Here is a 14,645-nt window from a genome sequence, read left to right on the forward strand (position 1 = left end):
GGTTGCCTGTGCAGCTCACAGAGCAGGGTGCCAGTTGCCACTGCTGTGAGAGGCCTCTGGAAACTAGGAGTCTCAGGCTAGTGATTGCTGGACTGAGTGTATCTTTCCCAGTGAAATGGAATCTCCAGGGACTGAGGACCATAAAAACACTGCCCTATTCCCAACCATGTTTATGTTGGCCTGGCCTGTGGAGGGCATCAGTTTAGGTGACCAGCACCCCTGGAGAGCCACAGTCTGAAGTTGCCCGGTGGACAGGACAGCTCCCATCCCCCAGTGACTTATCTTGTCCCCATCTCCATGCAGCATAGCATTCATCCAAGACTGAATTGATAAGAAATAAGAAAAGATCATAAATTTGTTTGTTTCTGAAGACAGAGCTTTCCCTAGACCTTTTTATTCTTAGAATAAAAGATTTACACTCAATACATATTTATGACCAGAGATTACCAGCATCACATATTTGAGATTCTTTCCCACAATGATCACAGCCAGTTCTCCCAGCTGGTGCCCAAATTCATGCCAGTGTCTACTTCTTAATATCATTTGATGAATCACTCACAATGTCCCAGGCCCTGGGACGTGAAAGAAATACAAAAACAAACAGTAGCAGATACTATAGTAGGTATCAGACAAAAAGTTAGCTCTATTCACATAGAGTCTTCAGTGTCTCAAAAAAAGAATTTATAAGGTGCAGTGGCCACAAGAAGACATAACACAGCTTTGCTATGGGGTTGAGGGAAAAATTCATGAACATGTGATGCTTTAACTAAGGCCAGATTGGGATGGAGGGGGAAAAATGTACCAAAGCAGAGGGAAGACTTAGAAAGATGAGATAATGAGATGATTTTTGACATGCCAAATGTCTTTATTACTAGATCTAGGCTGTTTCTTCCCTGGGTGCCCCAGAGACAAAAGCCTCGATGTGGCGACTCTCTTGGGGATCAGATCCAAAGGAGTGCAAGTGAGGGACAGCAGAACTGAAGCAGGGAAAAGGAAAAGCCAAATCAAAGATGCATTCTAGAGCTATCCACCCAATAGGCAGCTATTGCTGGATCTTGCAAGACTGCCTGAAATTTGTCTAAGACAAGGTTATTTCTAAAAATTTCCACCCTCCTCCTCCCTTGCCACCCAGGCATTAACTAACAGCACCTCTAGGTTGCCAATGCATCTATATTTAGAGGGTGTCAGTGGGCTGTCATCTCATAGCATCTGAGGGGAAGCCCCAGCTAAGGAGGACAAAGTGCACAACACAGGCCTGTGGTTATGCTTTTACATGTTACAACTTGCTAAGCTGACCAAAGCCTGTGCAGAATTGTTAGCCATCACAGTGGCTTGAATAAGAAATATATTTGCAGGAATTTTAAATGGGTTACAACTGTATCTGGAGCTGGGACTGAAAGGGCAAATTAAAACCTTTAAAGAGGACTTCCACTTTGGGGAAGTGGAATAGACATTCTCTCCATTTCTATTTAATTATACTGAAACCAGCTAAGTACCTTGGGCATGTACATGAAACATAGTAAGATTATGAATTGTAAGCAGAGCCAGCTAAGGATGTTGAGAAATGATGAATGACATAACATAGTGGTGAGTTCCTAGGTTTTCTCCCACCTCATATATCCCAGACTTAGAGGTGAAAAAAACTCGCAACTGACAAGTGCCAATGGACATAGATAGTAGAAGTCCTATCAAAAGCCTGCCCTCTCCACCAAAGCACCAGAAAAGAGGCATTATAAAAAGAAGACAGGAAGAATCCACTTTACTTCAGTCAAACATCCTCAAAAAAATCATGATCCTTCCACCCCCACCCCCACCCCACCCCCACCCCCACCCCCGCCATTCATGCCAGCAAAGGCAAAATGGATAATCTAGACTTCCAAACTGGACCAGACCAAAGCCAGGAGGCAGGAGCTTCATTCAGGTCTCCTTCATGAGTGCAGAGGCTCAAGGATTTGGGCCATTGTCTGCTGCTTTCCCAAGCACATTAGCAGGGATCTAGATAAGAAATAAGGCAGCCAGGATTTGAACCAGCATCAGTATGAGATGTCAGCATCACAGGAAGTGGCATTACCAGCTATGTCACAACACTGGCCATGGATCACGTGAATATCTGCAACAGCCGGGGCTCAGCCAGGCCAAAGCCAGGAGCCAAGAACTCAGTCTGGGTCTCCCATACAGATGAATGTCAGGGACTCAAATACATCACCATCAGCCAGAAGCTAGAATCAGAAGTGAAGCCTGACTCAACCTCAGGCACTCTAACCTGGGGTGGGAGCATCCCAGCTGGTGGCTCAACTACTGCACCAAATGCCTGCCCCCCAATTTGTTGTGTGAAGCTAGATTTATGCTGATATGAAAGACAGTGCAAACAAAACTGCAGTGCAATATGCCTCAGGTAGGTAAACAAAAATCCATTACAGTGTCCAACATTCATTAGGATGACTACTAGGAAGGAAGAGGAGTGGGGAGAGAATGGAGTAAGAAAGATAATTATAAAATAACAAGTATTGTGGTTATGCAAACTACAGGAGTTAAAAACAAGTATTGGTATGGATGCAGAAATTAGAAGCCTTGCACACTAGTTATGGGAATATAAAATGATTTATAAAAAGCTGCGAAAACTCAAGTGGAAAAAAATTCAATGTCCTCTCCCTCTCTCTGTGTGTTTAACTTCGTCTTTCAAATAAATAAATAAATCTTTATAAAAAAGAAAATAGACAAGACAGGAAAAGATATTTCGTGGAAAAAGATGTACAGTTCGCAAATGAACTAATGAGAAGATGTTCAAATCTAAGGACTGACAGAAAATGGATATTAAACCACAGTGAGGCCGGCACCACGGCTCAATAGGCTAATCCTCCACCTGTGGCGCCGGCACACAGGGTTCTAGTCCCGGTCAGGATGCTGGTTTCTGTCCCGATTGCCCCTCTTCCAGTCCAGCTCTCTGCTGTGGCCCGGGATGTGGCAGTGGAGGATGGCCCAAGTGCTTGAGCCCTGCACCCTCATGGGAGACCAGGAGAAGCACTTGGCTCCTGCCATCGGATCAGCGTGATGCGCCGGCCACAGTGCACTGGCCGCAGCAGCCATTGGAGGGTGAACCAACAGTAAAGGAAGACCTTTCTCTCTGTCACTCTCTCTCACTGTATACTCTGCTTGTCAAAAAACTAAAAATGAATTTAAAAAACACAGTGAGATATCACTCTTTACCAATCAGAATGCCTTACCTTTTAAAGATGAAACATCTAATGCTGGAAAGGATATGGGAAAACTGGATCACTCAGCATTGCTGATGAGAACATCAAATGATATAACCACTCAGGAAGTATTCTACATGTTTCTATAGACACAAAACAGGCACATAGCATATGGCAGAGCACTTTGCACTCCTGGGAATTTATCCCAGAAAAATGAAGAGTTATGTTTGTTAAAACCTATGACAAATGTTTGTAGCAGTCTTTCTTTTTTTTTATCTTTTATTTAGTAAATATAGATTTCCAAAGTACAGCTTATGGATTACAATGGCTTTTCCCCCCATAACTTCCCTCCCGCCCACAACCCTCCCCTTTCCCGCTCCCTCTCCCATTCCATTCACATCAAGATTCATTTTCAATTACCTTAATATACAGAAGATTAATTTAGTATATATTAAGTAAAGATTTCAACAGTCTGCACCCACATAGAAACACAAAGTGAAAAATACTGTTTGAGTACTAGTTATACCATTAATTCACATTGAACAACACATTAAGGACAGAGATCCTACATGAGGATTAAGTGCACAGTGACTCCTGTTGTTGACTTAACAAATTGACACTCTTGTTTATGGCATCAGTAATCTCCCTAGGCTCTAGTCATGAGTTGCCAAGGCTATGGAAGCCTTTTGAGTTCACCGACTTCAATCTTATTTAGACAAGGTCATAGTCAAAGTGGAGGTTCACTCCTCCCTTCAGAGAAAGGTACCTCCTTCTTCGATGGCCCATTCTTTCCACAAAGATCTCACTCATGGAGATCTTTCATTTGATTTTTTTTTTTTTTTTTGCTAGACTGTCTTGGCTTTCCATGCCTAAAATACTCTCATGGGCTCTTCAGCCAGATCCGAATGCTTTAAGGGATGGTTCTGAGGCCAGAGTGCTGTTTAGGACATCTGCCATTCTATGAGTCCACTGTGTATCCCGCTTCCCATTTTGGATTGTTCTCTCCTTTTTAATTCTATCAGATAATATTAACAGACAATGGTCTTGTTTATGTGATCCCTTTGACTCTTAGACCTATCAGTGTGATCAATTGTGAACTGAAATTGATCACTGCGACTAGTGAGATGGCGTTGGTACATGCCACTTTGATGGGATTGAATTGGAATCCCCTGGCACATTTCTAACTCTACTATTTGGGGCAAGTCAGCTTGAGCATGTCCCAAATTGTACATCTCTTCCCTCTCTTATTCCCACTTTTATATTTAACAGAGATCACTTTTCAGTTAAATTTAAAACCTGCTGAAATGAAATGGACACTATGAGAAAGAGTGACTTGATCAGCCCTTGTCCTGACTGTTGATGTACAACCTAATACTGTATCCCTTTTAGTGCTTTTTTATTCTATTTAATACTATTGGTTGAACTCTGTAATTTGTAATTAACACACAATTATTCTTGGGTGTAGCAGTCTTATTCATAATAGCCAAAAACTGATAGTTGTGATGTTTTTCAGCAAGTAAATGGTTAACAAGTCTGATGTACATACAACCTATGAGCACAAGTATTTTAAATGAATGAACTATTTATACAGGAAATAATCTGGGTAAATCTCCAGAGAATTATGCTTAATTGAAAAATCACAAAATATTATATACCAAATAATTTCATTTATTTAACATTCTTGAAATCACAAAATTATTGAGATAAAGAACACATTATCTTCATTCTAGGATTTAAAAACAGGGAGCAAGGAAGGAGGGAAGTGGTATGGCCATAAAAGGGCAACAAGAGAGATCTTTGCAGTGGCTATGGAAATGTTCTGAATCTTGACTGTATCAGTCAAAATCCTGTCTTCATAATTTTATTTGTTTTTTTTTCTTCTACAAGTACCTTTGTTTTATCCAGCCCCTTTGAGTTACACTTAGTTTTTTTGTGTTTTGTTTTGTTTTGTTTTGTTTTTGACAGGCAGAGTTAGACAGTGAGAGAGAGAAAGGTCTTCCTTTTTCCCTTGGTTCACCTTCCAAATGGCTGCTATGGCTGGTGCGCTGTGCCAATCCGAAGCCAGGAGCCAGGTGCTTCCTCCTGGTCTCCCTTGCGAGTACAGGGCCCAAGCACTGGGGCCATCCTCCACTGCACTCCCAGGCCACAGCAGAGAGTTGGACTGGAAGAGGAGCAACCGGGACAGAATCCGGTGCCCCAACCGGGACTAGAACCCAGGGTCCCGGCACCGCAGGCGGAGGATTAGCCAAGAGAGCCAAGGCACCAGCCACGTTACATGTAATTTCAAATAAAATTTTATACACTTATAAGATATAATATGGAATTTTGATATATGTATACATTGAGTAATGATTACCACAATCAAGCTAATTAAAGTAACCATCACGGTGGGTGCCACGGCTCACTAGGCTAATCCTCCGCCTGTGGCGCCTGTACCCGGGGTTCTAGTCCCGGTAGAGCGCCGGATTCTGTCCCGGTTGCTCTTCTTCCAGTCCAGAACTCTGCTGTGGCCCAGGAAGGCAGTGAAGGATGGCCCAAGTCTTTGAGCCCTGCACCCGCATGGGAGACCAGGAGGAAGCTCCTGGTTCCTGGCTTCATTCAGATCGGCACAGCTCACCGGTAGCGGCCATTTGGGAGGTGAACCAATAAAAGGAAGACCTTTCTCTCTCTCACTGTCTAACTCTGCCTGTCAAAAAAAAAAAAGTACCCATCACCTCATATAGTTATCATTTTGCATGTGTGTGATGACAGCATTGACGATCTACTTTCTTAGCAAATTCCAAGAACATAATACAAAATAATTACTATAGTAACCATACATACATTAGATCTACATAATTTATGCTTCCCACATATCTAAAACTATGCATAACATCTCCCCCTTTCCCCGTACCCTCCTAAACTTGGCATCCATCACTGTACTTTATGCTTCTGTCAGTCCAAACCTTTTTAGATTTCACATGTATATTATGTGATTAGGCAGCGTTTGTTTCTCCATACCTTGCTTATTTCCCACAACTTAATGTCTTCCAGGTTCATCCATGTTTTCACAAACAGCTAGATCTCATTTTTCTTAAGGCTGTATAATATTCATGTGTGTGTGTGTGTGTGTGCGTGTGTGGGAGAGAGAGAAAGAGAAAGAGAGAGAGAGAGATAAACTCAAATATATCACATTTTCACTATCCATTCACCTGTTGATGAAAACTTAGGTTAATTCCATATCTTGGCTATTGTGAATAATGCTGCAATGAACATGGACATGAAGGCATCTCTTCAAGATACAGATTTCAATTCCTTCAGATGTGTAACTAGATATGTACGTAGAAGCAGAATCAATGGATAACATAGTTTTTCTGGTTTTTTTTAACTTTTATTTAATGAATATAAATTTCCAAAGTACAGCTTATGGATTACAATGGCTTCCCCCCCCCCCATAACGTCCCTCCCACCCGCAACCGCCGCAGGGTGCCAAGGGCCCAAGTATTTGGCCTATCCTCCATTGCTTCCCTAAGCACATCAGCAGGAAACTGGATCAGGAATAGAGTAGCCAGGACTCGAACCAGTGCTTTAACACGGGATACCAGAATAAAGTCACAGCTTAACTGCTACATCAAAACACTGGCCTCAGTTTTAATTTCTGTGGAAATTCCATATTACTTTCCACAATGACTATACCAATTTATATTTTCACAACAGCTTACAAGTTCCCTTCTTCTCCACATCCTTGCCAAAACTTGTTATCTTTTTTTAATAATAACTATTTTAACAGGTGTGAGAAATTATCTTATTGTGGTTTTAATTTCCACTTCCTGGTTGTTAGTGATAATGAGCATCTTTTCATATATCTATTGGCCATCCATGTGTCTTCTTTTGAGAGATGTCTATTCAGGTCCTTTGCCCATTTTTAAATCCAGTTGTTTCCTTGCTACTTATTTGTTTCTTTGATATTTATTATGTTAATCCCTTATCTAATATACAATTTGTATTTTCTCCTATCCCTTAGGGGTATCTCTTCCTTCAGTTGCTTATTTTGTGCATAAACCAGCTAGTTTGATGTATTCCCATTTGTCTATTTTGCTCTTACTATTTATATTTTTGTCAAGTTCAAATAAATAATGCTCAAATCAATTTCCAAAAACATTTCCTCTATTTTTCCATAGTTTTACAATATCAGGACTTAAATTTAAGATTTCAATCCATTTTGAGTTGATTTCTGCATAGAGGGTGATATGAGCATCCGGGTTCATTCTTCTGCTCGTGAATATCTGGTCTTTGAGACTGTCATTTCCTCATTGCTTATCCTTCAATTAATTATCCATTGAAAGTCAGTGCATGTATTTACTTCTGGGCCTTCTAGTCTGTGCCATTTGTTTATATGCCAGTTTTATGTCAGTACCATGCTGTTTGGATTACTATGCTAGCTTTATGTGATGCATCCAACTTTGTTCTACTCACTATTGCTTTGATTAATCAGAGTCTTTTGTGTTGCCATAGAAATTTTGATTTTTTTTCTATCTGTGAAAAAATCTCATTGGAATTTTCACAAGGATTTCATTGAGTCTATAGATTGGTTTGGATAGTACAGACATTTTAACAATATTAATTCTTCACTGACTGTAATATTTTCCTATTTATTTTTGTCTTCAGTTTCATCAATATGTTGTTTTGGAGTGAAGTTCTGTCACCTTGGGGCTGGTGCTGTGGTGCAGTAGGCTGAACCCTAGCCTGTGGTGCCGGCATCCCATAAGGCGCTGGTTCATGTCCCAGCTGCTCTTCTTCCAACCCAGCTCTCTGCTTTGGCCTAGGAAATCAGTGAAAATGGCCCAAGTGCTTTGGCCCCTGCACTCACATGGGAGACTCAGAAGTTCCTGGCTTTGGATATGCCCAGCTCCTGATATCACAGCCACGTGGGGAATGAACCAGCAGATGGAAAACCTCTCTCTGTCTCCCTCTCTGTCTGTCACTCTGCCTCTCAAATAAATAGATACAATCTTTAAAAGAAAAAAAGTTTTTCACCTCCTTGGTTGAATTTGTTTTCTTTTTTTACTGATGGTATTATAAATAGGATTATTTTCTTTATTTTTCAGATCATTCGTTGTAATTATATAGGAATTCAACTGACTGAGTTTATATCTTGGAACTTTATTTGATTTGTTTGCTACTTCTAAAAGTGTTTTGGTGACATCTTTGGAATTCTCTGTACTTTGATCATGTCATCTGTACAAGGAAACAATTTTACTTTTTTCTTTTCATTTGGATGGCTTTTCTTTTTTATCTAAATGTTCTCGCTAAAATTTCCAATAGTTTATTAAATATAAATGGTGGGAATGGGCATCTCAGTCTCATTTCTAATATTAGAGAAAATATCTTTGACTATTCACCATTGAGAATGATAGAAGCTGTGAACCTGCCATATACGCCCCTCATTATGTTGATAACCCTTCTTTCTGCACCTCTAGCAGCTTTATTTTGATATTGCATTATTGTTCTCATGATGTTACCACTGGGGGAACAGGGTAAAGTGTATACCACCACATCTCTGAATTGTCTCTTAGAACTGCATGAGAATCTGCAAACATCTCAAAATGAAAAGCTGGACTTTTAAAAAGTCTTAAATAGTTTTAGGTGGCATAAGATGACATCCAGATTTTGTTTTTCTGTAAGCAATAGCAGGCAACCAAGTAGTTAAAGGGGTGGAGATGGACTTAACAAGTAACAACAGGTTCCTTAGAATGGTCTCTCTGGCTGGGTGTTGATATGGGAGAGAAAATAGGTAAGAGCTCCTATAGGACTCACTTTGTGGCCTGTCCCAGAGGAGGCTTTGGGAATATTGTCCTGGAAGGATTTCAAATTCAGATGAGTGACAAAGCTGCTAGTCCCTGAAGATAACAATTTCAGTTTATTCAGATATTTTAAAATCTATGATTCTCCCTTTCCCTCTTATAGTTTAATTCCTCCAAACAGTTTCCTTGATTCCAAAACCAACCCCAGCATTCCCATTCCCCAGGAACAATCCTGGCCTTCCCTGAGGGATAGGCACTGCTGCCAAGGTGCACAGTGCAGTGGAATAAAACCTGATCTCTCTGTCATGCACACCCTGAGATCCTGCAGGATACAAGTGGAACAGCCAGGCTGAGCAACCTGGGGCCCCAGTACATCTCCTTCTTTACCTGCCAGATGAGTTGCCAGCACCTCAACTCAGAAGTTTCCATCAGTGGGGTGGGACTGAACCACAGAGCAGAAGAAGAAGAAACGCTCAACCTGGGACCCCGAGAGACAGCAGTGTTACTGTCTGCTTGAAAAAGACTGACGGAAAGAAGCTTCCTTTGTGAGGTGCTGAAGTGTACAAGTCAGAGACTCTCGTATTTCCAGTAGAGACTTCTGGAAATGTCAGAGCCTCTTGGCTGTAAGTTTTTATTTTCTTTTCTAGCCGAGCAATATTCTAGATATACGAAGCATGCTTAGAGTAAATCCATTTTCAACAACTCCCTGTACACATTAATGGGGGAGAAAGCTGTTTGTGGGTCTTAAGATTGCTGAGAGGAGTTTGAAATTGTTCCTTGTTGAGATGTGTTGCTTCTATCAGCATGCTGCTGTGATTTTTCCTTATCTTTTTGTTTATCCTTGCAACACAATACTACAGCTTTGTATATCTGTAAATATCTGCATGTATATTTATCTGTTCATTAGTGTTTATTTCCTGCTGCATAATATCTTTGACATAAAGATTCAGTTTGGGATTTCTCTTTCATGTTTCATAAAAAGCATTTTATTATATATTTGAATATTTTTAGTTTCTCACTTTTATTTTATTCCACTGTTTATTCAGCACATCTACTTTATTCTCCCTAATTTTATCAGTTTTTTGACTTAATTTTGCTTGACTGTTCTCAGTCCTATCATCTCCATTTTTCAATGCTTTAAGAAACATATGATTTTAGAATAAGAATGTTTTCAAATGTTCTATTTTATAATGGTTTTATTTACTTGCCTTGAGTTATTACCCTTGGTCTACTATTTTCATTGTCTCATATCATGAATTTCAATTGTTTCATGTTTTATCTAATGTTATGTATTTAAAATAATTTTTATAGAATTTTCTCCTATCCTGCAGTAGTTCCTTTTCTCACAGACTATTTTCACATATATTCAACTTGATTTATCACTTTTAATTTTCATAACATATCAAAAGTACTTCAAAAAACTAGAAAATAGAATTTAAAAATGAGTTTATTTTGGTGCAAAATAAGTTTGAAATCCATGGATCTATCCGGCCTGCCAAAAAATTCATAATATAAAGAAAAAGAAACTTTTCAAACACTTTAATTTTTTTAAACAAAAAAAAACCTTGATCTTTTAACTAATCCTATTTGTTTCATGGATTTTGAAGTGCTCACATATATCTGTACAAATTCTATGTTGGAAATTCTCTTACTCATCTTAAATTGACGAAGATCAATCAAGGCTTGCTATTTGCTCAAAAGCAATATATGAGAGAGAAAGTGTGATGACTGAACAGACACCCAAAGAAATCTTAACTCATTCTGTATTTTTTATTGTGCATCGCCAAAACATGCAAAATCCTCTCCACAATGCTTATCAATGCTTCCTCCCTACCCCAATCTCTCAATCCCCACATCAAACTCTGGTCATGCGTACCTTCAGAGTGAGCTTGCTAAATTGCTTGCATTTAGCAAAACTGTAGACTATAGCTCTTATAGTAAAATCTACTTGAGGTCACATAGCTATTTTTGGTAGATTTTTAAATCTCTGCTAAAAGAGGATTGGGAGGCTGTTTCACTTCTATTCTTTTATCGACCTACCCTTGGGCTATTTTTGCTTTTCCATTTGTTTCTTAGTTGTGAGATCTAGAAAATGAATCCAAGTAAAAAGATAACAATTCTTTACTGTCTCCCTTCAGATTTATCCAGTGTTTGAAATTTATTTCCATGAAAACACTATTTATTCTTTTTTTTTTTTTAAACTTTTATTTAATGCATATAAATTTCCAAAGTACGACTTATGGATTACAATGGCTTTCCCCCCATACCGTCCCTCCCACCCACAACCCTCCCCTTTCCCACTCCCTCTCCCCTTCCATTCACATCAAGATTCATTTTCGAATATCTTTATATACAGAAGATCAGCTTAGTATACATTAAGTATGGATTTCAACAGTTTGCTCCCACACAGAAACATAAAGTGAAAAATAATAGATGATTTTTTAAAATGATGATGAAATCAGAGCAGACCTATTGTCATGTTTAATCCCAGTGAGAGTCAAGTTGGGAATTGATAATTTCTTTTTTTTTTTTTTTTTTTTTTTTTACAGAGGATCAGTTTAGTATGCATTAAGTAAGGATTTCAACAGTTTGCACCCCCATAGAAACACAAAGTGAAATATATTGTTTGAGTACTCGTTATAGCATTAAATCTCAATGTACAGCACATTAAGGATAGAGATCCTACATGAGGAGTAAGTGCACAGTGACTCCTGTTGTTGACTTTACCAATTGACACTCCTGTCTATGGCATCAGTAATCTCCCTATGCTCCAGTCATGAGTTTCCAAGGCTATGGAAGCCCTCTGAGTTCTCCGATTCTTATCTTGTTTAGACAAGCTCATAGTCAAAGTGGAGGTTCTCTCCTCCCTTCAGAGAAAGGTACCTCCTTCTTTGATGGCCTGTTCTTTCCACTGGGATCTCACTCGCAGAGATCTTTTGCCAGAGTGTCTTGGCTTTCCATGCCTGAAATACTCTCATGGGCTTTTCAGCCACCTCCGAATGCCTTTAGGGCTGATTCTGAGGCCAGAGTGCTATTTAGGACATCTGCCATTCTATGAGTCTGCTGAGATTCTCACTTCCCATGTTGGATCACTCTCCCCTTTATTTACTCCATCAGTTAGCGTTAGCAGGTACTAGACTTGTCTATGTGCTCCCTTTGACTCCCAGTCCCTTCACCATGACCAACTGTGAACTGAAACTGATCACCTGGAACAGTGAGATGGCATTGGTACATGCCACCTCGATGGGATTGAATTGGAATCCCCTGGTATGCTTCCAACTCCACCACTTGGGGCAAGTCAGCCCGAGCATGTCCCAAATTATACATCTCTTCCCTCTCCCATTCCCACCACCATGTTCAACAGGGATCACATTTCAGTTAATTTTCAACACTTAAGAATAACTGTGCATCAATTACAGATCTAAACCAGTCATATTAAGTAGAACAGATAAAAAAAACTACTAAGAGGGATAATGTATTTAGTTGTTCATTAACAGTCAGGGCTATGCTGATCAAGCCACCATTTCCCATAGTGTCCACCTCACTCCAACAGGTTTCCCTCTTGGTGTTCAGTCAGTCGTCACCGATCAGGGAGAACATATGGTATTTGTCCCTTTGGGACTGGCTTATTTCACTCAGCATGATGTGTTCCAGATTCCTCCATTTTCTTGCAAATGACTGGAAGTAGAATATATTGCATTAGCCTTCAAGGACCTTCTCCAATATTTCAAAGAAACAATATTTTTATTCAATGTGTGAAGAACAGTGTGCCACAATGTATGTAGTGAGAAGCTTTAAGTCACTGTTAGTCCCCACTGCCATTGTAGGTGGAGATGCATGTTTAAATCTACTACACACTTGTCCTATTTGCTATTGTGTGCAAATATCACACAATATCCCTGATATCGCAGCTACATTTTTTCAATTTTGTCTTTTCTTCTTAATCTTCTGCCCATAATGAAGAGGTCACTTTTCTGAAGCTCTCAGCTGCCTTCCAGGATGCTCTTGTCCAAGTCCTTTGCCAACATCTCCTTCTTCCAGCCACCTGCTTTCCTCATGATTGGCATCCCAGGTATGGAAGCTGTTCATGGCTGGATCTCCATCCCCTTCTCATCCATGTACATGATGGCCCTCACTGGAAACTGCCTGATCCTCCAGGCTATAAGGAAGACCCCAAATCTACACCAGCCCATGTACTACTTCCTCTCCATGCTGGCCCTCACTGATGTGGGCCTCACCTTGTCCACATTGCCCACCACCCTGGCTGTGCTCTGGTTTGACCATCGACTCATTGGCTTCAATGCATGCCTGGTCCAGATGTTCTTCTTGCACTCTTTCTCTGTGGTGGAGTCCTCAGTGCTCCTGGCCATGTCATTTGACCGCTTTGTGGCCATCTCCAGCCCCTTGCACTATTCAACTATCCTCACAGATAATGTCATCATCAAGATGGGGCTGGCCATAGTGGCTCGAGCCACTGTGTCCCTCTTCCCTGTGCCATTTTTGCTGAAGCGACTGAACTATTGCCCTGGCAAGATCCTCTTGTCACATTCATTCTGCTTCCATGCAGATGTCATGAAACGGGCCTGTGCTGACATTACTGTCAACATCCTTTATGGGCTATACGTGGTCTTGTCCACAGTGGGTGTAGACTCCTTGCTTATTGTGCTGTCCTATATCCTTATTCTTCATACAGTGATGGGTCTGGCCTCTCCCAAGGAACGTTTACGGGCCCTCAACACCTGTGTATCTCATTTCTTAGCCGTCCTGGTTTTCTACATCCCAGTCATAGGTGTGTCCATGATCCACCGATTTGGGAGGCACCTTCCACACATTGTGCATGCTCTTGTTGCCTATGTGTACCTGGTGGTGCCTCCTGTGCTCAACCCCATCATCTACAGCGTGAAATCCAAGCCCATCAGGAGGGCCATGCTCAGAGTGCTGAGAAGGAAAGGCCAAGGTTGACAACTCAAAGCGTACCCACAAAATCTATAGGAAGTATGGTCAAATGTTCATATCTTATACCCAGATGACCTTTTTTTGAAGCTCTGACCCAGAAATATTATGTAAAAAAATAAATTTGGATGAGGAACTGTCTGGATTCTTTCAAGCCTTCATTACTTCAAGTATTTTATTTTGGTTAAATTGTGCAAACATCTGTGCTTATCACTAGAGTTATTAAAAGAATACATATATGGACAGGTGGTTGGCATAGTGGTGATGACATTTACTTGGGACACCTTTATTCCATTTTGGTGTTTCTGGGTTCAAATCCCATTTCCACTCCTGATTCTACCTCTTCCTAATGCATATTCTGGGAGGCAGCAGTAATGGCTCAAGTGACTGGGTCCCTGCCACCTCTGTGGGAGATTCAAATTGAATTTCTGATTGCTGGCTTTGGCATGTCCCAGACCCAGCTGTTGGGCCATTTGGGGAGTGAACAAGTGGATGAGAGATTTCTGATTCTCTCTCTCTCTCTCTCTCTCTCACTCTCGCTCTCGCTCTCGCTCTTGCTCTCACTCTCACTTTTTCTCTCTTTCCCTCTCTCAAATATATTTTTAAAATTTTAATGCACCATAGATAGCCTTTTCTTTCCATTTGCATACAGAAGAATACAATTAAGTAAAGTGTGATTGGTGCAATGGACTTATATGAGGTATTATAGAAATTT

General features: G+C 40.4%; 1 protein-coding gene across 1 annotated transcript; it reads left to right on the forward strand.

Moving 5' to 3' along the window:
* The first annotated feature begins 12,976 nt into the window (after positions 1-12,976).
* Positions 12,977-13,939, forward strand: OLR60 (olfactory receptor Olr60). The gene has a single exon (NM_001171424.1). It carries the CDS (start codon positions 12,977-12,979, stop codon positions 13,937-13,939), a length of 963 nt encoding a protein of 320 aa, NP_001164895.1.
* Positions 13,940-14,645: the final 706 nt, after the last annotated feature.

This window comes from Oryctolagus cuniculus, chromosome 1 (assembly GCF_051225735.1).
Source record: "Oryctolagus cuniculus isolate XC-2025 breed Fujian yellow rabbit chromosome 1, ASM5122573v1, whole genome shotgun sequence".
NCBI classification, from domain to species: Eukaryota; Metazoa; Chordata; class Mammalia; order Lagomorpha; family Leporidae; genus Oryctolagus; species Oryctolagus cuniculus.

What these genes read in the sequence shown, in the direction of transcription:
- OLR60 (NM_001171424.1), top strand. Translation starts at nt 12,977, where the DNA reads ATGCTCTTGTCCAAGTCCTTTGCCAACATCTCCTTCTTCCAGCCACCT.